The sequence below is a fragment of the Balaenoptera musculus genome, chromosome 13 (assembly GCF_009873245.2).
Source record: "Balaenoptera musculus isolate JJ_BM4_2016_0621 chromosome 13, mBalMus1.pri.v3, whole genome shotgun sequence".
Lineage (NCBI taxonomy): Eukaryota > Metazoa > Chordata > Mammalia > Artiodactyla > Balaenopteridae > Balaenoptera > Balaenoptera musculus.
The window spans coordinates 38,575,851-38,603,597 of record NC_045797.1 but is presented as its reverse complement, the minus strand read 5'-3'; the positions used below and the strand labels follow the sequence as shown (position 1 = coordinate 38,603,597).

Below are 27,747 nucleotides of genomic sequence, written 5' to 3'. Positions count from 1 at the left end.
GTAAACTTCATGTTCTTCAAGGCTGAAAAAATATTTAGTAAATATAAAATTAAAAGTGTAAGTTATAAGAAGGGATCCTAAATTAAACCTACTCATCTTGATTTTTTGAATATTCATGTACACTATTTGTTTATGTACTTTATTATGTAAGTGTAACAGAGATTTTACTTAACATTTTATTATCAATATTCTATTGGACCCTCAAAGTATGATAATTACAAGGCTGTCTTTTCTTCCATCAGAACAGCAACCCAGAGTGCGTGGTTGGCTTCTGGCCAGTCTTGATGGTCAAACAACAGGACTTATACCTGCTAATTATGTCAAAATTCTTGGTAAAAGAAGAGGTAGAAAAACAGTGGAATCCAGTAAAATTTCCAAACAGCAACAGTCTTTTACCAACACAACACTAATGAAAGGAGCAACAGCTGCTGATTCTTTGGATGAACAGGAAGCTGCCTTTGAATCTGTTTTTGTTGAAAGTAATAAGGTTCCAGTTGCACTTGATTCCACTGGGAAAAATGGAGATAAACAAGATCTTTGATAACTTTCATGTTTACCTGCAGCTGAACTATACTTCAGAGTACTTTTAAAAAATTTCTTCTTACAAAGAAATTAATCTTCAATCCAGTGAAAACATTTGCTAATGGCTATTCCAGATGTTTTGCTGCTAGAAATTATTAAAGTTGTACACTAGTATGTTGGTCTAGTGACCTGGTTACATTTTATGAGTTGTTACTGGACCATGAGGATATTTGTTTTGCCTAGATTTTAAGATTATGGAGACTATCATTTTCATCTTATTTAAAACCCTGTGTTTATTGAAAGAATAAGATTCATGAACTATAGAATACACAGTTTGCTGCAGTAGGGATCACTAATGCATTTTAAAATTCTAGATTAGTTGACTTGGAATCCTCAGAAGTTGAGTGACAACATATAAATATCAGAACAGGCAAAAAGGCTAATTTTTCTACAACTTTAATTAAACAGAATAATAAAAATTTTCTGATGTGTATTACATCCGGTATTGGGTTTGCTTTAGGCAGTAGTAATATGTTTTCACCCACCGACAATTGATACTTTTATCTTTTATTGTATTTTTTAAAAATTTATCTTGGAAAAGTCACTAGAAGCATTGTGAAGGAAATGGTTCCAGGGTGACATATAGCCCTAATAGTTTTCCCTGCTAATAAAGAGGCTATAATTTATCTTTCTTACAGATTATTTCCATTTCTTCAGAGGATCATATCCCTTTACAGTATGATTAGTTTTCATCCTGGGTGAATCAGAATACATATATGAAAGATTTACTTTGTTTTCCTCCAGCCAAGACTCAAGTCCTTTGAGTTTCCAACTCAGTTCTAGCAGCAGCGATTTTAAATCTTTTCATAGATTCTCTGCTTCTACCTAATATAATTAACTTTTTAAAATTCCACATTCAGGCTGTTCTTTAAACATTGAGAGTGTGTCATATTGGGTACACATTTCTTTTAGGTTTGGTTTTTACTACTGAGACTATAAATACAATGCTGAATTGCCATTTAGAATATGATAGTGCTATTTGACTTGTTTTTTGTTTAATAATGATTTTAAATCTAGTTAAATTTCAGAACACTGAATATTTCCCCACAAAACTGGAAAATTCATGTACTTGCTGTGATCATACTCCAAAAATAATACTATCAGGAATACAGGGTACAAGAATACATTTACATATATTGTTGAAAACTTGGAATTATTTGATAAAGATTTTGATTTAGTATTTTTATCTTTCTTCTTACAGTCTTTATGTTCAACAAGTAAGTAATTCTAGAACAGTTCAAACTAAAACATTAGGAACCAAGTATGTGTATAAGCAACATAGAATTTTACTAAAGGCTTCTTGGGAATCTCTCTTTTGAGACAATATAATAAGTAATATATCATTTAAAATACAAATGTTGATCCTGTGCAGAAAAAGTAATAAGATAGTAAAATCTGTTTATCTTAGGCATATTTTTCTAACATCCGGTTCTTCAAACCTTCAAGTTAAGGAGATAAAGTTACTTATATATTATTTTCCATTTGTGTTCTACAATTAGAGGTCCTGCTTTGTTTGTTAGAAAGTAATTTATGGAAATTTTGTTATTGAAACAATTTTTGATAAATTATTAAATTTGGCATTGAGACATCTAAATTGAATACTAGAAGTGAAGTAGAGGTGAAATGTTGAGTCGGCGCTATTTAGATTAGAAAAGGTGGGTCTTTAAGATAGTACTTGTGATTGCTATTAAAGATGTATAGGGAGAAGAGTATAGTACAGAATGAATGACAAAAATAATTTGACTTGGGACATCCCTGGTGGTCCAGTGGTTAAGACTCCGAGCTTCCAATGCAGGGAGCGCGGGTTCCATCCCTGGTGGTTGGGGAACTAAGATCCCACATGCCTGCATGGCATGACCAAAAAAAAAAAAAAAATTGACTTTTCTTAGGGTGTTTTTGGTTTTGTTTTGTTTGTTTGTTTTTGGTTAAGAATGCTAAATTGCAATGTATATTATCTGACTGGTAACGATTTGTGTCTGAAAATTCCTTTTCTATTAAGAATCTAGAAAAGGAATTTAGGACTAGAATAAGCAGAGAAATTTTGTAACCTTTTTTAGATGACTAAATGTAAAGTTTAAGGCTCCAATATTGTTATTTTTAGGAACTTATTTAAGGACTGCTGCTTTACAGAAATTACTAACTGAAACTAAAACACTTTCAATTAAATAAAATAATAAATCACACGTTACAACAAGAAAACAGGTTTCATTTAAAATTCTTTTCTGATTGTAGTTTATCAGTGTAGAAAGGAAAAGGTAAGAGGACTATAAATTTTCATGTTTTAACATTTCATTTAGGTACTTGATTTAGTCTATCAGTGTGTCATAATTATATATTTACTTGAATACTGCTGTCCTTTATCTTGTGCTTTCTTTAGTATAAAAAAGAATGATATTAAATGCAGTTAAAATTTTATTTTTAATAGATTGTGAAGTTACTTTTACTGGACAAATAAAAATATATTAAACTTCACTGACATTTTTTGAAGACAAACTGTTAACTCTTTTTGCAGGATTGCAATTAATGTAAAAGTCTTTGTATTTTTCTTCATAACATTGTGTATATTAACTACTGCAAACCAATGTGTCTGCTCTATTTCCTTGTGATTTAAAGAAAATATTAAATTTACATTTATATAAAAATTATCTAGAAGGTGAGTTAAATAAAAATAAGGCCTCAAATCTAGGTTTTGGGAGACCTAGATTCTAGTCTGGACACCACTACTTACTTACTGTAAGATTATTTTTCAGTTTCCTCATTGATAACATTGGAGATAGCTACTACATCTGCCTCACATGAGAGTACTTTTTTTAAAATATGAAGCACAGTCAAAAGTAAGAGATTATGGCAACTACTTATTTGTAATTTTTTCCATGTATATTTAAATTTCTTACATCCTGTTAAAATGTCACAAGGTATTTATATCATTCTAAAATTTCAGATTCACACATAATTAAAAATTAAAATTAGTTTACTTTTACTTATAACTTTGCCCAAAATGTAATTTTAAATTATTTTGCTGAATACCAGAACAGCCTAGAAAAATGCAGTGAAATATTTGTTCAACACAAAGAAATTTTGTTTTTTAAGCATTGCCTTTAAGTGTCCTTTCATATTATATGTTGTTTTTATTTAGCTTATCTTATTTGGGAGAATGAACTGTTTCTTTTAAAGACAGCTAACTCACGAATCCTATGGGGTACTTACTATATTATGCCCTATGGATAGTTCTTCACATTTAATGAAGAAATGTTTTAGTCTAACTGTGTTTCTCTCCTCATATAAATCGTTTCTTTTTTTAAGGATTTCATGTGCTCAGCATTGACTCAATCATTGATTATACTCTTTATTAATGACAGCAGTATCATTGGTCTAGAAAACCTACACTTTTGTTCTGCTTCATTTTACCTTAATAGTTTTTCTTCATCTCCTGCCTGCAATTCCATACTCCCCACTCTCTGCTATATTTAATGTTTATCCTTCCAAGCCATCTCCCAAATTTTTGATATATTTCTTTGAAAAACTATATAATAACATTTATTTTGTATAACTTTTAAATTTTATATAAATGATATGATATAAATTTAATTTTGCTTCTAACTTTTATAAAATATTAGGTTTTTAAGATCTATTCATGTTACTGTATATAGCATGCTGCATATTATTCTATTGTATTCACATACCATAGCTTATCTTTTCCTCTAGTCATAGATATTTAGGTTATTTCCAGCTGTTCCCACTTCTACAAACTTGTACATTTCTTCCTATGACCCTGCCCTGTAGTTTCTTTGGTATATATGTCCTAGAGTAGAATGGCTGGGGTTTTGAGTATATGCATATTTAATTTCAGTTAGTAATGCTGGATTGTTCTCGGAAATGGTTGTACCAATTTGCACTTACACCAGCAAGACATGAGGATTTCATTTTCTCTACATCTTCAGCAGTACTTGATATTTTCTGATTGTTGTTAATCTGATAATGTATGAAATTGTATTTTGTTTAATCTGCATTATCTGATTACTAATAAGTCTAAGCATATGCTTTTTAGTAATTCTGGTTTTCCAGGCTATGGATTGCCTATACGTATAATTTGCCCATTTTTCTATTAGACTTTTCTCTTTCTTGCTGATTATAGTACAAGAAATTCTTTATATAGTCTAAATAATGTTTCCTTGTCAGGTTCAGGTATTGGAAATAACTTAGGCTTGTCATTTATTAATTCTTGTCTTTGGTGTCCTTCTTGGAATAGACATTTTAAATTTTGCCCCCAGTTGTTTGTATTTTTTAGGTCTTGTTCTATCAGTGTTATAGTTTTACCATTTACATGTAATATAATTGGAGTTTATTTTTGGATATAGTGTAAGGTATGAATCCAACTTTTTCTTCAGCTAATCATTAAGGGAAAAGTGTTATTAACAAAACCACTTCTCTCTCTCTCTCTCTAGAGGAAAATTATCTTGGATTTACTTTCTCCTTAGCACTATTTCCTTGAAACAGTGGGTTAAGATAAATAAGGAATGCCAGCTGTTTACCCAGCAACATTTTTTTATTGTAAAAAGCACAGGCTTTGAGATTTCTCTGAGTAAGGTACAACTGATAACCAAGCTTGTTCCTCCTTGGGGAGATGTGGAACCCACCTTTAGGGATTTTTACACCATAGTGGTTCCTGTGGCATGTGAGGCTTACCTAAAGTGGATGCTCTCCTCTATATGCTGTGTTTACTGTGCTATACCTTTCTGGCAAGCTAAGTGACCTTGGTGCCTTTTGGGTCTTGTGAGTGTGAATGTCTGCCGGGCATGCAGAGTAGAATTGTAAGTTTTTCTAACACCATCTATTAACTCCATATTTTCCCATTTCATTACATACCAAGTTTCCATAAGCATGAAACTGTTTGGGGCTCTCTGTTCTGTTTATTGATAAATGTCAATTTCTTTCCCAGTACAACACTTGTAATATAAGTTTGTAATATGTCTTAATAGGTGAATCTATTTGTCCTACTTTGTTAAAATTACCTTAGCTGTTTGTGGATTTTTATTCTATGTATACATTTTAGTATCAGTTTATCAAGTTCCCCAAAACAAGCTGCTGAGATTTTTATTGGAATTGAATTGAATTTGCAGATTAATTTAGAATTAACATTTTTACAAGGTCAAATCATCACATTTGTGAACATAATTTTTCTCTTCATTTATTCTGGACATCATGTGTTTATGGGTTTTTTATTCGTTTGTTTTTTTGGCTAATTCCTAGGTACTTCATACTTTTCATTGCCATTGAAAATGGTATCCTATTATTTCTGATCAGAGAAATATGTTGAACTTGATGTTGATCTTGTATTTCCAGCTTTGATGAATGCTTTTTAGTTCTAAAGTTATTGATTCTCTTTGGTTGTCTATCTAAGTGCAAATGCAAGTAATGAGTTTTATTTCTTCCTTTTCAGTCCTTACACCTTTCTTTCCTCTTTATTGTTTCAGCCAGGTTGCCAGTCTGTATTTGACAGTAGTTGTGGTAGCTGGCATTTTTATCTTATTTCTACTTCAGAATCTAAAGTTGCTTTATTAAATGTGATGTTTGCTGGAGTTTTATGCTAGTTAGTCTTTATCAAAAGAAGTTCCCTTTTATTGATAATTTAAATGTGCCTTTGTTTAGATGATCTTTTGATTTTTCACCTTTAGTAATAGTAATATAGAGTATAACATTGATTTTCTGGTATTGAACCATTCTTGCATTCCTACTTGATGTTATTTTTTTCAATGAAATAATTTGTTTTATCAAAAATACACATATAAATGAGCATGGAAGATGATTAATATAAAAGTGGGGTATCATGCAGAAATGTAACTATATTCAGAAGGCAGAATTGCCACTGTTTGCTGAGGTGTCCCAGAAGATAAGCTGAAAAGAGGCACTGGGTCATAGTCTGGCTTCATTGTCTCTGAAATTTTACAAGAGCCGTTTCTGGAGAAAGTAATTGGGCAAGGCCCTGAGCAAATATTGGGAAACAGGGTTATCCACAGTTTATGTATTTTGAAATATGTGCCAGCTCCTAGAGCTGGATACTGCCTGTGACACAGGAGGAGTGGGCTGCTTAGGCTTTTCCGCTTTTAAGCTCCTTATGGCTATCCTTCAGCACTCAGGAGTAGGTCAAAGCAGAACACTTGTGTGTTCTCAAAAGATCCAGGGAGCAGAAGGAAAGAGCTAGACCATCAGCACATGGTCTCGCAAGCCAAGTACAGCTAATAACCTAGGCCAGGCTCACCCAGGCACTGTCAGATTTCTTAAAAATAAGGTATACCGTAAGAAAACATCAGTTGAAGTCTCTTGAGTCATTCTGCACAAATCTGAACTGGCTGCTCTCTTTGCCTGGTGCACAATTACCCCGGGTTCTGTATTTTCCTGAGGAGTCCTATGATCTTTCTTATTTCTGTACCCTACATTTGCCTCTTTCTTGGTTTACTCTCTTGGAGTAAAGGCTTCCTGAGAAAGGCTGCATGGGAGGTAAAGTGTGGGTCCTTGAATGTCTGAAAATGTCTTTAATTCTAATCTCAATTTGAATAATAGTATGGATATAGAACTCCAAGTTTGCAGTTGTTTTTCTTTAAAAATGTGAAGGGATTTCTCTGTTGTCTCTAGCTTCCATTGTGGCCACTGAGAAGGCTGAAGCTGTTCTGATTCTTGATCCTTTATATGTGCTCTATTTTGTTTTTGTTTTTGTTTTCCTCTCTAGAAGCTTGTAGGATCCATCTGAGGACATTAATGATTGTAAATTACTTTGTTTTTTATTTGTTTATTTATTTATTTCGGCTGCACCAGGTCTTAGTTGCAGCATGCAGGATCTTTTAGTTGCGGCATGTGGACTTCTTACTCGTGGCATGCATGCGGGATCTAGTTCCCGGACCAGGGATCGAACCTGGGCCCCCTGCATTGGTAGCTTGGAGTCTTACCCACTGGACCACCAGAGAAGTCCCTAAATTACTTTGTTTTGAAGTTTCCATTTTCCTACATAGTCTTTTCTTTCCCCTGTGTTACTGTGTGTGTGTGTGTGTGTGTGTTTATGTTTTATCTCTATCACAATAAAGATTTTCCTCAGGTTTCTGCTGAACTTTGGCTGCCTGCTTATATTTAAGAATAAGAGTTTGAACAGCTGATTGAAGACTTTGAGCAGATAGGGAGGGCTTGTTGTCGGTGAACTTTGTGTTAAAGGTAGTTTGGAACGCATGACATACGATTTGCTAATATTTCCCTAAATTAAACTTTCTATCCAGTCTCAGGTAGAGTGACCCACCAAACTTACAGAATGGTCAGGAAAACAGAACAGAAAGCACTTTAACTGTAGGTAGGCAGGCAGCTCCAATGAGAGTAGAGAGAGAATGGAAAACTGCATGTGTATAGTTTCTCCTTCCAAACTCGCCAATCAGCTAAATCACTCCTTCCCTAAGAAGCTGTTAGTAAAATAGGGAGAGAAGGAGGGAGAAAGAGGCACCAGTGTTATTCTAGAGAAATACTTCCATGTGAAAAAATGGAGTAGGGAATTATGTTAGATTGTACAGTATGTTAAAGTGAATGTATATTTTAAATTTGTCTTCATATTTGCTTTGGGGGGGGTCTTTGCTGTTTCTAAGAGAAATATATTTAAAAATCTCCAGTTGTTGATATAGTCTTATGGTTTTATCAGTTGTTACTTTGTATATTTTTGCTACCTTACTATAAGTTTTGTACTTAGCATGCTTTCTGTTTCTTTTTTTTATAGATTTCTTTCTGCAGGTTTGGAAGCTGTACATTCTATTTTTATTCTCGTTGTGGTTACTTCTAACCCATGATTATGATTATTTTTCTCTACCAGCGTTTAAAGTTATCAGTGTTGGAGTCTTACAATAACACAAGGATGTTGGCACACTATCATCCTCCCTGCTTTCTGCAGACACTTTTCCTATTGTCTCCCTGCCCCTATTCTTTCACTTGTTGGTATCACTTGGAGTTTTTTATTCCAGTTAATTTTTTATTTTGAATATTTGCCTAGTAGAACAAATAACTTGTCTGAGGTTACTATTTATCCTTAATTCCTATATATGTTTTATCCATTCAGTTATGTGTTTAACCATCAAACTAATAATCACATGGTTTTAAAGATCAAATTGTGATTAAAAACACATAAGGAAATAAAGTAGTCACCTGCCTCACTCCAGAGTCCTGATCCCAGAATCAACCACGTTTAACTCCTTGCTAATCTGTTTTTATCTTCTTATTTCTAAATAATGTGGTCATCTCACTATTTTGACTTACCAACTTTAGAAGTTATCTATTACCCTCTCCTTCCCACCCCCTGCCATGGAGGATTTGGCTACCTTACACTACTATCCCACACTTCCTCTTACTCATCTTCCTAATATTATTATTTTTTTTTTCACACACACACACTGTATTTTATTTTTACAAGAGATAAATAGACTGACACCAAGCATTGTACATGGATGACCACAACAAAAGCAACAATGATTGCAATTACCAAACATGAAACATACTCATACTATGTCATAATATTGACATTCAATCCAGTAATCCTCCACTGTAACAGCTCCTTTACTTTGCAGTGAAAATTGATTTGTATATTCTTTGCTTCTGAGTCCTTGTGGGATTTTTTTTTTTTAATTCAGACAGAAAGTCACAAAAATTATACTCATCCTCATCAGTTCACTCAGTCCCACGTAATTAATTTTTTTTCATCTTGATCTTTTGTTAGCACTTTTATGAGTTCATCAGTTTTTCATTAGAGTTCTGAAAATGCTTATTCATTCAGTTCAGCAGTACAGTCAGTTACCAGAAACCTGTACTTGTCAGAGTCTTTTCCATGACTTTCTTGAAGATGAAACCCTTTTATAGGAACATATTTGCAAAATCATCAGAGTACACCCAGAACTGTCTGTAAATGACAAAAGACTTAAAAATGACCACGGTTAAGGATTTGATGAAAGTTCATAATAATGCAGTTGACAAGAAAATTAGTTATTTCTGAGATATACATTTTAAAGTAATAACTAGGATTATTACTTATAACATTATACCAGAACATATAAGATTTTTAGAAATTTCATGTAATGTCTGAAACATTTATATTAACATATTTCCATACAAATACAAGATTTTTAGAAATTTCATGTAATGTCTGAAACATTTATATTAACATATTTCCATACAAATAGCCCAATGAAAGTTTAGTATTAGTTGTTTTGTTTGTTTATACTGCAGGTTCTTAATTAGGCATCAATTTTATACACATCAGTGTATACATTTCAATCCCAATCGCTCAATTCAGCACACCACCATCCCCACCCCACCGCAGTTTTCCCCCCTTGGTGTCCATATGTCCATTCTCTACATCTGTGTCTCAACTTCTGCCCTGCAAACTGGCTCATCTGTACCATTTTTCTAGGTTCCACATACATGCATTAATATACGATATTTGTTTTTCTCTTTCTGACTTACTTCACTCTGTATGACAGTCTCTAGATCCATCCACGTCTCAACAAATGACTCAATTTCGTTCCTTTTTATGGCTGAGTAATATTCCATTGTGTATATGTACCACAACTTCTTTATCCATTCGTCTGTTGATGGGCATTTAGGTTGCTTCCATGACCTGGCTATTGTAAATAGTGCTGCAATGAACATTCGGGTGCATGTGTCTTTTTGAATTACGGTTTTCTCTGGGTATATGCCCAGTAGTGGGATTGCTGGGTCATATGGTAATTCTATTTTTAGTTTTTTAAGGAACCTCCATATTGTTCTCCATAGTGGCTGTATCAATTTACATTCCCACCAACAGTGCAAGAGGTTTCCCTTTTCTCCACACCGTCTCCAGCATTTGTTGTTTGTAGATTTTCTGATGATGCCCATTCTAACAGGAGTGAGGTGATATCTCATTGTAGTTTTGATTTGCATTTCTCTAATAATTAGTGATGTTGAGCAGCTTTTCATGTGCTTCGTGGCCGTCTGTATGTCTTCTTTGGAGAAATGTCTATTTAGGTCTTCTGCCCATTTTTGGATTGGGGTGTTTGTTTCTTTAATATTGAGCTGAACGAGCTGTTTATATATTTTGGAGATTAATCCTTTGTCCGTTGATTCATTTGCAAATATTTTCTCCCATTCTGAGGGTTGTCTTTTCGTCTTGTTTATGGTTTCCTTTGCTGTGCAAAAGCTTTGAAGTTTCATTAGGTCCCACTTGTTTATTTTTGTTTTTATTTCCATTACTCTAGGAGGTGGATCAAAAAAGATCTTGCTGTGATTTATGTCAAAGAGTGTTCTTCCTATGTTTTCCTCTAAGAGTTTTATAGTGTCCAGTCTTATATTTAGGTCTCTAATCCATTTTGAGTTTATTTTTGTGTATGGTGTTAGGGAGTATTCTAATTTCATTCTTTTACATGTAGCTGTCCAGTTTTCCCAGCACCACTTATTGAAGAGACTGTCTTTTCTCCATTGTATATCTTTGCCTCCTTTGTCATAGATTAGTTGACCATAGGTGCGTGGGTTAATCTCTGGGCTTTCTATCTTGTTCCATTGATCTGTGTTTCTGTTTTTGTGCCAGTACCATATTGTCTTGATTACTGTAGCTTTGTAGTAGAGTCTGAAGTCAGGGAGTCTCATTCCTCCAGCTCCATTTTTTTGCCTCAAGACTGCTTTGGCTATTCGGGGTCTTTTGTGACTCCATACAAATTTTAAGATGATTTGTTCTAGCTCCGTAAAAAATGCCATTGGTAATTTGATAGGGATTGCATTGAATCTGTAGATTGCTTTGGGTAGTATACTCATTTTCACAATGTTGATTCTTCCAATCCAAGAACATGGTATATCTCTCCATCTGTTGGTATCATCTTTAATTTCTTTCATCAGTGTCTTATAGTTTTCTGCATACAGGTCTTTTGTCTCCCTAGGTAGGTTTATTCCTAGGTATTTTATTCTTTTTGTTGCAATGGTAAATGGGAGTGTTTCCATAATTTCTCTTTCAGATTTTTCATCATTAGTGTATAGGAATGCAAGAGATTTCTGTGCATTAATTTTGTATCCTGCAACTTTACCATATTCATTAATTAGCTCTAGCAGTTTTCTGGTGGCAGTTTTAGGATTCTCTATGTATAGTATCATGTCATCCGCAAACAGTGACAGTTTTACTTCTTCTTTTCCAATTTGTATTCCTTTTATTTCTTTTTCTTCTCTGATTGCCGGGGCTAGGACTTCCAGAACTATGTTGAATAATAGTGGTGAGAGTGGACATCCTTGTCTTGTTCCTGATCTTAGAGGAAATGCTTTCAGTTTTTCACCATTGAGAATGATGTTTGCTGTGGGTTTGTCATATATGGCCTTTATTATGTTGAGGTAGGTTCCCTCTATGCCCACTTTCTGGAGAGTTTTTATCATAAATGGGTGTTGAATTTTGTCAAAAGCTTTTTCTGCATCTATTGAGATGATCATATGGTTTTTATTCTTCAATTTGTTAATATGGTGTATTGCATTGATTGATTTGCGTATATTGAAGAATCCTTGCATCCCTGGGATAAATCCCACTTGATCGTGGTGTATGATCCTTTTAATGTGTTGTTGGATTCTGTTTGCTAGTATTTTGTTGAGGATTTTTGCATCTATATTCATCAGTGATATTGGTCTGTAATTTTCTTTTTTTGTAGTGTCTTTGTCTGGTTTTGGTATCAGGGTGATGGTGGCCTCATAGAATGAGTTTGGGAGTGTTCCTTCCTCTGCAATTTTTTGGAAGAGTTTGAGAAGGATGGGTGTTAGCTCTTCTCTAAATGTTTGATAGAATTCACCTGTGAAGCCATCTGGTCCTGGACTTTTGTTTGTTGGAAGATTTTTAATCACAGTTTCAATTTCATTACTTGTGATTGGTCTGTTCATATTTTCTGTTTCTTCCTGGTTCAATCTTGGAAGGTTATACCTTTCTAAGAATTTGTCCATTTCTTCCAGGTTGTCCATTTTATTGGCATAAAGTTGCTTGTAGTAGTCTCTTAGGATGCTTTGTATTTCTGCGGTGTCTGTTGTAACTTCTCCTTTTTCATTTCTGATTTTATTGATTTGAGTCCTCTCCCTCTTTTTCTTGATGAGTCTGGCTAATGGCTTATCAATTTTGTTTATCTTCTGAAAGAACCAACTTTTAGTTTTATTGATCTTTGCTATTGTTTTCTTTGTTTCTATTTCATTTACTTCTGCTCTGATCTTTATGATTTCTTTCCTTCTGCTAAGTTTGGGTTTTGTTTGTTCTTCTTTCTCTAGTTTCTTTAGGTGTAAGGTTAGATTGTTTACTTGAGATTTTTCTTGTTTCTTTAGGTAGGCTTGTATAGCTATAAACTTCCCTCTTAGAACTGCTTTTGCTGCATCCCATAGGTTTTGGGTCGTCGTGTTTTCATTGTCATTTGTCTCTAGGTATTTTTTTATTTCCTCTTTGATTTCTTCAGTGATCTCTTGGTTATTTAGTAACGTATTGTTTAGCCTCCATGTGTTTGTCTTTTTTACGTTTTTTTCCCTGTAATTCATTTCTAATCTCATAGCGTTGTGGTCAGAAAAGATGCTTGATATGATTTCAATTTTCTTAAATTTACTGAGGCTTGATTTGTGACCCAAGATGTGATCTATCCTGGAGAATGTTCCATGCGCACTTGAGAAGAACGTGTAATCTGCTGTTTTTGGATGGAATGTCCTATATATATCTATTAAATCTATCTGGTCTATTGTGTCATTTAAAGCTTCTGTTTCCTTATTTATTTTCATTTTGGATGATCTGTCCATTGGTGTAAGTGAGATGTTAAAGTCCCCCACTATTATTGTGTTACTGTCGATTTCCTCTTTTATAGCTGTTAGCAGTTGCCTTATGTATTGAGGTGCTCCTATGTTGGGTGCATATATATTTATAATTGTTATATCTTCTTCTTGGATTGATCCCTGGATCATTATGTAGTGTCCTTCCTTGTCTCTTGTAACATTCTTATTTTAAAGTCTATTTTATCTGATATGAGTATAGCTACTCCAGCTTTCTTTTGATTTCCATTTGCATGGAATATCTTTTTCCATCCCCTCACTTTCAGTCTGTATGTGTCCCTAGGTCTGAAGTGGGTCTCTTGTAGACAGCATATATATGGGTCTTGTTTTTGTATCCATTCAGCCAGTCTATGTCTTTTGGTTGGGGCATTTAATCCATTCACGTTTAAGGTAATTATCGATATGTATGTTCCTATGACCATTTTCTTAATTGTTTTGGGTTTGTTTTTGTAGGTCCTTTTCTTCTCTTGTGTTTCCCACTTAGAGAAGTTCCTTTAGCATTTGTTGTAGAGCTGGTTTGGTGGTGCTGAATTCTCTTAGCTTTTGCTTGTCTGTAAAGCTTTTGATTTCTCCATCAAATCTAAATGAGATCCTTGCCGGGTAGAGTAATCTTGTTTGTAGGTTCTTCCCTTTCATCACTTTAAGTATATCATGCCACTCCCTTCTGGCTTGCAGAGTTTCTGCTGAGAAATCAGCTGTTAACCTTATGGGAGTTCCCTTGTATGTTATTTGTCATTTTTCCCTTGCTGCTTTCAATAATTTTTCTTTGTCTTTAATTTTTACCACTTTGATTACTATGTGTCTCGGCGTGTTTCTCCTTGGGTTTATTCTGTATGGGACTCTCTGCGCTTCCTGGACTTGGGTGGCTATTTCCTTTCCCATGTTAGGGAAGTTTTCGACTATAATCTCTTCAAATATTTTCTCTGGTCCTTTCTCTCTTCTCCTTCTGGGACCCCTATAATGCGAATGTTGTTGCGTTTAATGTTGTCCCAGAGGTCTCTTAGGCTGTCTTCATTTCTTTTCATTCTTTTTTCTTTAGTCTGTTCCGCAGCAGTGAATTCCACCATTCTGTCTTCCAGGTCACTTATCCGTTCTTCTGCCTCAGTTATTCTGCTATTGATTCCTTCTAGTGTAGTTTTCATTTCAGTTATTGTATTGGTCATCTCTGTTTGTTTGTTCTTTAATTCTTCTAGGTCTTTGTTAATCATTTCTTGCATCTTCTCAATCTTTGCCTCCATTCTTATTCCGAGGTCCTGGATCATCTTCACTATCATTATTCTGAATTCTTTTTCTGGAAGGTTGCCTATCTCCACTTCATTTAGTTGTTTTTCTGGGGTTTTTTCTTGTTCCTTCATCTGGTACATAGCCCTCTGCCTTTTCATCTTCTCTATCTTTCTGTAACTGTGGTTTTTGGTCCACAGGCTGCAGGATTGTAGTTTTTCTTGCTTCTGCTGTCTGCCCTCTGGTGGTTGAGGCTATCTAAGAGGCTTGATGGGAGGCTCTGGTGGTGGGTAGAGCTGACTGTTGCTGTGGCAGTCAGAGCTCCCTAATATTATTTTAACTTTTAGTCAAGTCAGTGAAAATGTTTGCATTATTGTGACCATGTAAATATTGTTTCTTTCTTCTCTGTTGTTCATTTCTTATGTAACTCTCTGGTTTTCCTGGTGTTGACATTGCCTTGCTTTTTTATTTGCCTAGTTTCTATGTACTGTACCTGGCTAAAAGGAGTGGTGCCTAATGCTTTCAAAGTGCTGAGCCTTTCAAGAGTTCTGCAGTGTAAACAGTCTTAGTTGTCAGAATCCCAGTCTTTGGTATAATTTCATCCCCTCTGCTAAGTCAGTTACCTAACATCCATTTGCTTTCTTACTGCTTCTGAAAGTCTCATTCATTGTTGTCTTCTCTTGGGACTTCCCTGGTGGTCCAGTGGGTAAGACTTCATGCTTCCAATGTAGGGGGTGCAGGTTTGATCCCTGGAGCTAAGATCCCACATGCTGTGCGGTGTGGCCAAAAAACAAAAACAAACAAAAAAACGTTGTCTTTTATGCTTTGTCCTGGTTGTTTAATACCTCGCATTCTTTTTTTTTTTTGTCATTTTGGGGGAGATTTTGAGGGGAAAGGAGAACAAGGTGAATAATCTCTTGTATTTAACTAGAAAACAAAGTGGTTTTCTGCAACCATGTGTTATATACCTTCGAGAGAGTTATCCATAGTGCTGCCCATTCATTCCTCCATACCGCCCCTGTTCTGTGTTGAACTCAATTCAACAGGCTTTTCCCACCACCGCCACCCCCATCAAAACAACTCTTGTTGGGCACAGTGGTTAAGAGTCTGCCTGCCAATGCAGGGGACACAGGTTTGAGCCCTGGTCCGGGAAGATCCCACATGCCGCGGAGCAACTAAGCGCGTGTGCCACAACTACTGAGCTTGAGCTCTAGAGCCCGTGAGCCACAACTACTGAGCCTGAGCTCTAGAGCCCGCGAGCCACAACTACTGAGCCCACGTGCCACAACTACTGAAGCCTGTGTGCCTGGAGCCCGTGCTCTGCAACAAGAGAAGCCACGACAACGAGAAGCCCGCGCACTGCAACGAAGAGTGGCCCCCACTCGCCGCAACTAGAGAAAGCCCACACACAGCAACAAAGACCCAACACAGCCAACAATAAATAAATAAATAAATAAATTAATTAATTAATTAATTTTAAAAAAAAACTCTTGTTGAGGTCACTAGTGACCATTACACTGCTTTCCAGTGACCAATTCTCAGTCTTCGTTCTACTTGACTTAAGGTGGCATGGTTGATTACTTCCTCCTCCTTGAAAATCTTTTTTCCCTTGGCTACCAGGACACCATACTCTCCTGGTTTCCCTGCAATATCACTGAACCCTTCTTTTCAGTCTTCATTGCTGGTTTCTCCTCATATTCCCTACCTCTAAATGTTGGACCTCAGAGTTTAGACCTTGGACCACTACTGTATACTCACTTGCCTGATGATCTCATCCAGTCTGGTGACTTACAATACCATATGTTTTGATTACAAAATTTTTCAGGCCTTCTTCAGGCCTCATCTTTTATTTGAATTCCAAAATCATATCCACCTGCCACTTCACTATCTCCACTTGGTATCTACTAGGCATCTTAGGTTAAGTATGCTTAAAAATCCTGATGTTTCCTTCAAAACCTGTTTCTCCTTCATTCTCTTCCATGTGTCACTAAATGGCAACTCCATCTTTCCGTTTGTTTAGGCCAAAAATTTTGGAATCCTTTCTTTTTTTCATTCATACCCCACATGTATCAGGGAATCCTGTTCGTAGTAACTTTAGAATATATTCAGCATTTAGCCACTTACCATCTCCACTGCCCTCTCTCTGGTCTAAGCCACATCATTGCTTGCCTAGATTATTGTAATAGCCTTATGACTTGTGGCTCTGCTTCTGCCTTTACCTCACCAGACCTATAGTCTGTTGTCAAGACAGGAACAGAGTGATCCTTTTTTTAAAAAATCTAAGTCATAATACAACACTCCTCTGCTAAAAACTCTCCAGTGGCTTCACATTTGACTCAGTAAAAACTCGAAGTCCTTATAGTGGTCTACATGGTGTTAAGCTATCTGACCCTTTCTGCTCTTTGCCTTCTACTTTCCTCCCAGGAGTCACATTGGCCCCCTTGTAGTTATTTGAATATTGTAGGCATGCTTCCATAGGAGGTTTGCACATAGTTTTTCTTGTGTCTGGAGCCCTTTTCTCCCAGATATCCTCACAGCCCTCTTCTGCATCTTTCTGGTCATTGCCCAAGAGTCGTCTTCTCAGTGAGCCCATCCATGTCACTCTATTTTAAACTGCAACCCTTTCCTTCTCCCTCTGCATTCCCTTATCCTTCTGGCTTTTTTCTTTGCAGCATATATTGCTTTGTGTCCTCCTGCATCCCCATACTTGAAACTACCTGGCAAATTTAGGCATTCATTTATATTGAAAGAATGAGTGGATAAATCATAGTAGTTACCTGTTCCTAATACTCTCATTAATGTCAAAACGTTTCACTATAAAAAGAGCATATACGACTGTTATGAAATTAACACTAATGTTAATAGTAAATGACAAACAGTGCAAGGTAAGTTAATGGCTTAAATTCATAACTACTAGCTAAGTATGCAATATTTCCCTAGATATTTATAATTCATCAATGTTTTGTTGCTTCTACCAGGGGTTAGGAACTGGGCTGCACAGCAGGAGGTGAGCAGCAGCAAGCAAGCAAGCGAAGCTCCATCTGTATTTACAGCCACTCCCCATCACTCACATTACCACCTGAGCTCCTCCTCCTGTCAGATCAGCAGTGGCATTAGATTCTCATAGGAGCGCAAACCCTACTGCGAACTGCACATATGAGGGATCTAGGTTGCACGCTCGTTATGAGAATCTAATGCCTGATGATCTGAGGTGGAGCTGAGGCGGTGGTGCTAGCGCTGGGGAACAGCTGCAAATGCAGATTATCATTAGCAGAGAGTTTTGACTGCACAGAGACCATAATAAATCAATTGCTTGCAGACTCATATCAAAACCCTATCAGTGAGTGGCAAGTGACAATTAAGCTGCATCTGGTGGCAGGCTTTATAGTGGCAAGTGAGTTGATGTACTTCAGTTGTACAGCTGCATCTGGTGGCAGGCTTTAAATCAGAATCTGACACTAATTTTAGTCCACACATGGCCTGCCATTTTTTTTTTGTTTGGCTGCGTTGGGTCTTTGTTGCTGCACACACGGGCTTTCTCTACTTGCGGCGAGCAGGGGCTACTCTTCGTTGCAGTGCACGAGCTTCTTTTTTTTTTTTTAACATCTTTATTAGAGTATAATTGCCTTACAATGTGCACGGGCTTCTCATTGCGGTGGCTTCTCTTGTTGTGGAGTACGGGCTCTAGGCAGGTGGGCCTCAGTAGTTGCAGCATGCAGGCTCAGTAGTTGTGGCACATGGGCTTAGTTGCTCCATGGCATGTGGAATCTTCCCAGACCAGAGATCAAACCTGTGTCCCCTGCATTGGCAGGCGGGTTCTTAACCACTGCGCCACCAGGGAAGAACCCTGCCCATTATTTTATTTACCACTTCCATCCACACCTCTTTCCCACGCTGCGCACTTGTCTCGGTCACAGTTTTGGTAAGCCCACAAGCTAACCCTAGCCAAAATGAGTAAAAAAACAAACGTCGCTGGAGAGCTTCTTTGAAAAGGGAGAAAGACCCAGTGATGAGACAGCAGAAGACTCTAAGACTGCCAACAAAAAGAAAGCTGCATTTAAAAGAAAATACCAAGAGTCGTACTTAAATTACGGGTTCATTGCAACAGGTGATTCACATTCTCCAAGCCCACTTTGTATAATATGTGGCGACTGGCTGTCAACGAAGCCATGAAACCTTCAGAACTGCTTCGCCACATAGAGACCAAGCACCCTGCATTAAAAGACAAGCCTTTGGAGTTTTTCAAAAGAAAAAAAAGTGAACACAAAGAACAGAAGCAATTATTGAAGGCCACCACTTCATCAAATGTGTCTGCACTAAGAGCATCATTCTTTTTTTTTTAATTAATTAATTAATTTTTAAATTTTTGGCTGCGTTGGGTCTTTGTTGTGGTGCGCGGGCTTCTCATTGCAATGGCTTCTCGTTGTGGAGCACGGGCTCTAGGCGTGTGGGCTTCAGTAGTTGTGGCACACGGGCTCAGGAGTTGTGGCGCACGAGCTTAGTTGCTCTGCGGCATGAGGGGTCTTCCCGGACCAGGGATTGAACCCGTGTCCCCTGCGTTGGCAGGTGGATTCTTAACCACTGTGCCACCAGGGAAGTCCCGAGAGCATCATTTTTAGTGGTTAACCGCCTTGCTAAAGCTAAGAAGCCCTTTACCATTGGTGAAGAGTTGATTCTGCCTGCTGCTAAGGACATTTGTTGTGAAATTTTAGGAGAGACTGCAGTTCAAAAGGTGGCACGTGTTCCTCTTTTGGCTAGCACCATAACTAGATGAATTGATGAAATAGCAGAGGATATTGAGACACAATTGTTAGAGAGGATTAACGAGTCACCGTGGTACACAATCCAGGTTGACAAGTCTACCAATGTTGACAACAAGGCAACAGTGCTTGTTTTTGTGTGATATATTTTTCAGGAGGATGTGCATGAGGATATGTTATGTGCACTTTGTGGTGTTGTCAACCAACACCACAGCTGCAGAACTATTCAAGTCTTTGAATGATTACATAACAGGAAAACTGAATTGGTCATTTTGTGTTGGTATTTGCACGGATGGAGCGGCTGCCATAACTAGACAGCTTTGTGGTTTCACTACTCAGGTCAAAGAGGTCGCTTCTGAATGTGAGTCTACGCACTGTGTCATCCATAGAGAAATGCTGGCTAGTCGAAAAATGTCACCTGAACTTAACAACGTTTTGCAGGATGTGATTAAAATTATCAACCACATTAAAGTACATGCCCTTAACTCACGTCTGTTTGTGCAGCTCTGTGAGGAGATGGACCCAGAGCACACACGTCTTCTCATACACAGAAGTGAGATGGCTTTCTAAAGGTAGATCACTGGCCAGGGTTTTTGAGTTACAAGAGCCGCTCCAGAGATTTCTTTTAGAAGAACAGTCACCACTGGCAGCACATTTCAGTGACACAGAATGGGTCGCAAAACTTGCTTGTGTGACATATTCAACCTGCTCAATGAACTCAATCTGTCACTTCAGGGGAGAACGACAACTGTATTCAAGTGTGCAGATAATGTGGCTGCATTCAAAGCCAAACTGGAATTATGGGGGCAACTAGTGAACATTGGGATTTTTGACATGTTTCAAAGATTAGCAGAGATTTTGAAAGAGACTGAGCCAGGGCCTTCTTTCTCCCAGCTGGTGCATGATCACCCATCTCAGCTTTCAAAAGAGTTTAAGCATTACTTCCCAACCACAAAAGACCCCCAAACTGGGAAGGAATGGATCCACAACCCATTTGTGAATAAGCCAGGTGAATCGACCTTGTCCGTGCTAGAAGAGGATCAACTGCTTGAGATCGCAGTTGACGATGGCCTTAAAAGTATGTTTGAGACAACTTCAAATTTCCATACGTTCTGGATTAGAGTCAAGGCGGAATAGCCTGAGATTGCCACAAGAGCACTGAAAAGCCTGCTTCCATTTCCAACATCCTATCTTTGTGAAGCAGGGTTTTCTGCAGTGACAGCAACCAAAACGAGATTACGGAGTAGACTGGACATAAGCACTGGACACACTTCGTGTGTCACTGTCTCCCATCACCCCCAGATGGGACCATCTAGTTGCAGGAAACAAGCTCAGGGCTCCCACTGATTCTGCATTATGGTGAGTTGTATAATTATTTCATTATATATTACAATGTAATAATAATAGAAATAAAGTGCACAGTAAATGTAATGCTCTTGAATCATCCCCAAACCATCTCTCTCCCCTACCCCCCAAACCCCCGATCCGTGGAAAAATTGTCTTCCATGAAACCGGTCCCTGGTGCCAAAAAGGTTGGGGACTGCTGGCTTATACTATTAATAGACAATAATAAATTAAGATTAAAATCCATAGAAATATCAAACTGCCCTTTATCATTTACATTTTGTGTAGTTTAAATTTGGTTGATTTTCAACTCCAATAATATGTGCATAACCTAGCATACTTAAAGTTTTAGTTTAAAGCCAGCTTTAGTAAGCTTCAGTTAGAAATTAAGCCCCAGAGAAAAGACTACAAGTCATTTAGATAGCATACTTTTTAGATGACATAATTAGAATTGAAACTGTAATTGCCCCCAGCAACTTCATTTTATTTATTCTATTCAACGTACATTTGGTTTCAGGATCTGTGGATCTTTGGATTCATCTTTTAATCAATTCTGGAAATTTTACAATTAGCTCCTTTCTGTTCTCTGTAGAATTCATATTAGACATATGTTTAGCCCTCATTCTACCCTCCATATCTTTGTCTTTCATATTTTTCATCTCTTTGTCTCTGTGCTGCAATCTGGTTAATTTTTCATGTATACAGCATCTGCATATTCACTCTTCAGCTATTTCTAATTTACCATTTAACTGATTCACTGAGGTTTCTTTAAATTTCCATAATTATATTTTAAATTTAAATAATTATAATTAATTATATTTCAATAATTGTATCTAGAAGTTGTTTTTTTTCAAGCTGCCTATTTATTATTGATCATTTATTATGCCCTTTATTTAAGTATGCTATGTTAATGTCTACAAGAACTCAAATATCTGCAGTCCTTGGAAGTTAAAATGCTTACTGCTTGTGCTGACTCTCACACATAGTATCTGGCCTCTTCACATTTATGGTGCCCTTTATGAGTTCACTGCTTGTTAATCTGTAAATTCCACAGGCCAAAACTGAGTAAGGCTTGACTGCAGAGGATTCACTTTTGCCTCTGCTGGTATAATACAGGCATCATTATTTTGGGACCATTTCAGTCCTTCCTTGAAGGTCTTGAGTAAGTGTAGGGGATAGTTAATTTCCCCTCCCCCTCACTCTACTTCTGAGCCAAAGCTCAGAATCCTCACAGCTAAGTTGCTATGGGCATCCACCTCTCGGGACACTCATACCCCTCTCTTCTGCCTGCAGTTTCCACCAGTTTTGATGGATTTTGCCTCTCCCCCTACTTCGTATGAGATCAGTAGTGCGTTAATGTGCGTATCCCAGCCAGAGTCTTACTTGTTCAGCAGGAGAGTCTCACGTGTAGCCCACCACAATGCCAAAAGTAGAAGTTTCCTCCAATTTCCAGACTCTCATAAACAGTTATTTCAAATTTTACATTGTGGAACATCCAATATATCTGTGTTTTTGTTTCTTTGAGACTTTTTTGTAAAACTAATATTTACTTTATAAAAACTAATCCTTACATTGAAATTGACTGGGAATCTCAATATCCCCAATGGAACATGAGGAGAAACCAGGAATGAAGAAACGATATTAATACCAGAAAGTAAACAAAGCATAATTTCTATTAATAAACTTAATAAACCAGCAAGCATATATATTTCACCTTATTTTTCTCATTTGCCACAGATCTTCACAGGTCCTTAAATTAAGACAGATATTTGGAAACTTTTGCTTTAAGATTTAGGAAGATTCCTAAGTGACTTCTGGCTCATCAAAGGAAAGTCAGATACGTTTATAATAGTGTAGTTTTATGTATTTTTTATAGTCGATGGCAATATTCTTTGAAGTTCTTTGAAAACTGTTCATCCATGTATGTTCAACCATATATGATAAGGCAACTAAACTCATAAATTAATTGGAAAAACCCACTTCTTAACCACTGTATTAATGATTAAACATTTAATGCTTTACTCTTTTTCCATTTGTATGTGAAAGAACAAAATTTTTAAAGCCAGCAAAAATTAATTTCTTGATATGAATGGTTAACACATTTTCTAACTGAAACTTGGTAATATTTATTAAGTTCAAAATAATATCTACTTTATTGAGTTGTTGAGAGGTCTAAAGGATACTCTGTGTTAAGCAAAGTACCTAGCATATAATAAGGGCTCTTGTTAAAGGTGATAAGTACTTCTTAATAACCATGTTATCAAGATGCAGTTTTGAATCAGGAGCTGTCTTTAAGGACCAAGGACCTGCTCAGGGGATCAGGTGGAACGGTGCGCTTGGAACAGAGATGTTCTCTAGTAGCAGCCTATTAGAAGAGTGGGAAATTATCTCTACCTGTTACTAGCACAGGTACTGAGGGACAAGGGGAAAAGTTATTGTTCAGGAGTAAGCAGTCAAGATTCTACAATGTTGAGCGTAGAACTGCCACACACATAGCACATATGTGTAGACTATGTATGTATATGTACACATGTACACAGATGCAGGACTTGCAGGCTGAGCATGTGGCATATCAATTTAAGTGGGTATTGTGAACAGGGGCCTCTACTTTTTGGTAGTTGAAAAAAAAAAGCTCTATGCTGGGATATAGTAACCATTGGAGACATTTTTGGGAAATGAACATGGCCTCCAACACATACCTTTTTAATTTCTTTCAGGTCTTAAGGCAGATGAAGGAAATGTGCTTATAGATACCTATCTTTTACTTTTCCACATTAATTTTGTTTTTGTTGTTGTTTTATACAACCCTTTGCCTTATCATGAAGAAAGTCATGTTTAATTTTAAATCATGTTCTCCAGTAATATTTGATGGCAGCTGGAGTACAAAAGATATTTGCATTTATTTTTATTGCCTTTTATCCATAAACATTTTTCCTTGTTTATGTTTTTTGCAGTAATAATGCAGTTCTTTTTTAGTTTCACATTTCACTGTAGTTAAAAATATTTCACGAAATTCCCTGGTGGTCCAGTGGTTAGGACTGCATGCCTCCACTGCAGGGGGCATGGGTTCAATCCCTGATCAGGGAACTGAGATCCCCACAAGCTGGGTGGCATGGCAAAAAAACAGATAAAAATTAAAAAAAAAAAAAAAATGATTCTAGTGAAGTCAGTAAAAGAGGTCTGGGTAGCATATAATCCTAGAAACCAGGCTATTGTGTAGAGAATGGTAATTGGCCACCAATATTCACTCTCCTGTAATTTAAAAGTAGTACTCCCACCTTTTAATTGGCTACACAGCTGCTCAAGTGGGTTCTACCTTTTCTAGCCTCCTCCCTTGTGGTTATGTTGTAGCCACTGGGATAGAAGTGGAAGTGATGAATGTGACTTCTGGATCATATCTTTAAAAGTATTGGGCATGCATTCCTTACCCTGTCTCGCATTCCTTCCGTGGGGTGTGGAAGTAAAAGTGAGCCATCAGCAGCCATTTCAGAGGCCTGTTTAAGCGACAGTATTTTGGGTCTCTTTATTAAAGCAACTTAGTCTGTACTAAAACTAAGGGAGGGATAGATGATCTTATGAACACAAAAGGTTTAGACTGGGTGAGGACAGGAAGTGTATTGAAGTCTTAAGTGAAATTGCCCATTCCACATAAAAGGCCTCAGGAAGGAACTCTGCACAATTCCAAAGAAAGATTCTTCCTCAGGCAAAGGTCGTTGAACCTAAAGAGTTGGCTCCTTTGACTTTGGACAAGTCACTTAAAACTTTCTCTGTTTGACCTTAAAATGAAGATTGAAGAAGTTATCTCTCAAGGATCCTTTCTAGCTCTGTCATTCTGTAAATGTATATTCTTGGAGAGTGGTGAGGAAAAGCTTCACATGTTAAGTACCTAAGTTGATCCCTCAGAGATGGATGGTAGTACGTGGATCAACAGCAGGAGCAGTTATGGATGGAGTCCAGTAGTAGAGCTCTATTCTCTTCTATCTCTGCTTGCAGATTGGTTAATTCTTAACTGATTTCATTTCTTTTGGTCAAACCTTGCTAAAAGCAAGAGGTGGCAGTCAAAAATAAACTCACATTCTGACCTTTTCTAAACCACTTACCTCAAAGCCATAGGCTTGATAATCTGCCTTTCAAGTTAATACAGGTGAAAATACATTTGGGAAGAGTCAGCAGCCTGCAATTTGCTTCTACCCACCAATCCCATATGTATCTTAGATCTTAGTTATTGTAGCACATCACTTTCAGGGACTTTCTCTTTTAGGGAATACACTAGGTTTCTGTAAGCGAGACAAAACATTTTCCTCAGGTAGGCAGGCAGTCTAGGGCCTATTAGGCAGCTTTGCTTCACAAGGTAATTCAGGACCCAGGTTCCTTCTGTTAATTGCTTTGTAATCAATCCTGTATGGGTTGTTCTTGCCCTCATGGTTTAAGCTGGCTCACCACCATCACAAATGAGTTTCAGCTTGTGTGAAAGTGTTACTCGAAAACTGGGTTGCAGCAAGTAAGGAGAACACCAGGGAATCTCCCAAAGCAGTGTCTCTCGAACAGCAAAATTGGGGAAGTTTTAAGCTAAGGGTACATGCATATTCATGAAGGAGCTTGAGCAGAGGAGGATTCAGCATAAAATTGGTGCAAAGGTCAACAGAGTCCAAGTCTTACTTGACTGAAGTCAGGAGGGTCAACATCATCATTCCATCCTTCACCTGGATGGGGGCCTTAGTTCCTGCAGAACTCAAAGGTATAATTATTATGTATATCCCTTGAGGAGGAACTAGGACTCTGCTTTATCACTGTACTTTCTCTGTTCCTGCGTCCTTTTGTTCCCTTAAGATCATTAATTACTGAGACATGTTCAAAGGCAAGCATCGAAGCCACGCTTAGATCACAAAATGGCTTAGGCCCAAATGGCTTCTCTTATGTTCATAGCAGCACTATTCACAATAGCCAGGACATGGAAACAACCTAAATGTCCATCGACAGATGAACGGATAAAGAAGATGTGGTATATATATATATATATATATATATTCCACAATGGAATACTACTCAATCATCAAAAAGAACGAAATAATGCCATTTTCAGCAACATGGATGGGCCTAGAGACTATCATACTAAGTGAAGTCAGAAAGAGAAAGACAAACACCATATTGTACTACTCATGTGTAGAATCTAAAATATGATATAAATGAACTTATCCACGAAACAGAAACAGACTCACAGATACAGAGAACAGACTTGTGGTTGCCAAGGGGGAAAGAGGCTGGGGTGGATTGGGAGTTTGGGATTAGCAGATGCAAACTATTATATGTAGAATGGATAAACAATAAGGTTCCACTGTATAGCACAGGGAATTATATTCAATATCCTGTAATAAACCATAATGAAAAATATGTGTGTAACTGAATCACTTTGCTGTACAGCAGAAACTAACACAACATTGTAAATAAGCTATACTTCAATAAATTTTTTTTAAAAAAGGAATACTAACCGGTAGCATTTACCCTACAAGACTGAACTTTATGCATCTGACTAGGTTCCCAACAGTAGTCACCACAATAACATACTTGCTGAACATATTAATGTATGAAAACTCAACGTGTAACCCAGAGCTATTTACATTTTTCAAGAGATGCCTCCTGATGAAGACAATGCTTCACCCTAGATTCTTTTGATGTCGCTCACATCATGCAATTTTCCCATTCTACCTAAGCAGGTGTACCAAAGACTCCAACAATTTCAGCCATTTTTTATCTGAGTTCTTCTATCTCCCCTACGTTCCCCTTTCTTCTGGACTCAGAGTTGATCACGTTAAGTTCTGGCTCGAGGTATCTGGTTGCTAAGAGACAAGACGCTGGTAAGGTGGCACGCTGCACTGCGACTAGAGTGAATGCGAGGCAGGGGCGGGGAGGAGGAAGGCAAAGGCTAGGCGCAGCGGCCAGTCGCCGCCGCAGCTCCTCCGCTCCCGCCCTCCCGGCAGGAGCTTGTCGCTCATTGGCTGCGCCGCAGAGGCGCTGGCCTGCGATTGGCTGGCGGCGTCGATCCCCGCGCTCCCCCGCCCCGCGGAGCTGGTACCTCGCAGTCGCCTGCTAGCGGGCGGGGGTGGCTTGTGAGGGCGCCGCGGCCGGGGTCGCGGCTGTGGTCGCGGCAGCTTCATGGCGCGGGCGGTACCGGTCTCTGCAGGTGACGGAGGCGCAGCAAGGGCCGCCCCGGCTTAGAGGTGAGCGAGACGCCGAGGGGGCTCGGGTGCCGGTTGGGGGCGGGAAGTGCGGCGAGAGGCGGTACCGCTGGCAGCTAGCGGGTTCCCTCTGCGGCCTCCTCCCCTGGCGGCCGGGGTCCAGCTCGCCCAAAGTGCCTCCGAACGCCCCAACGCGCAACCCGCAGCCCGCCAGCCGTGCCTACTCCAGGTCCCCGAAGCCCGTCCAGCCTGCGAACCAGCTGAGGGAGCCCCAGCGTCTGCCTCCCGGCCTCGCCCCGGGTCCCTGACCCGCATCTTCCCCTCCCTCGCCTAGCTGCCCGCCCCGCGCCTTTGTCCGCCCCTCACCCGCTCAGCTCCCGGAGTTTCTGCCCCTACGGGGGAGGCGGGGAGATCGCGAAGGTCTGGGCTGCCCCAAGGACGTGCTGCGCAGCGAGCCTCTGGGCCGAAGGTTTGCAGGGCTTTGATCTAGTCTTCCTGGGTTTCAGCTGTGATTTTATTTTCCCCTTCACGATGAAAGCCAGCTGCTTCCGTTCTCATTCGTGGTCAGAAAGCCTGGGCACAAGGCTTCTACCCTAATGCGGAATAACTCTGTTACCTCCCACCCTCTGTTATGCCAGAGGCCTTTGACCTGCCCTACTGGCTGCCCTCGCTTCCCATCTTCCTCTGCCTAGGGGAAAAAGTCTGTCTACAAGACCCTTTTTCTGTTTGAAAAAAGAAAACGAAAATACAGGTGCCAGTCGTGGACCTCTGTTTGGTCTTAATTACATTGGTTTTATTAATACATTTAAATTACGATTGTGGGAATGGGGGAGAGGACATGA

At 38.2% G+C, this 27,747-nt stretch overlaps 2 protein-coding genes across 4 annotated transcripts in view; both read left to right on the top strand.

Annotated features, from left to right (window-relative positions):
- Nucleotides 1-2,781, top strand: part of PEX13 (peroxisomal biogenesis factor 13) — a 37,961-nt gene extending 35,180 nt beyond the window's left edge. Inside the window, exon 4 of the mRNA XM_036873569.1 lies at nt 243-2,781. Coding sequence (XP_036729464.1) covers nt 243-541 — 299 coding nt within the window. The 3' untranslated portion in view covers nt 542-2,781. The remainder of the gene's footprint in view (nt 1-242) is intronic.
- A 24,027-nt stretch (nt 2,782-26,808) lies between these two features.
- KIAA1841 (KIAA1841 ortholog) overlaps nt 26,809-27,747 on the top strand; it is a 68,549-nt gene continuing 67,610 nt past the window's right edge. For all 3 annotated transcript variants that reach the window (XM_036874043.1, XM_036874042.1, XM_036874041.1), the window contains exon 1: nt 26,809-26,947. The gene's annotated coding sequence lies outside the window, so the exon portion shown is untranslated. The remainder of the gene's footprint in view (nt 26,948-27,747) is intronic.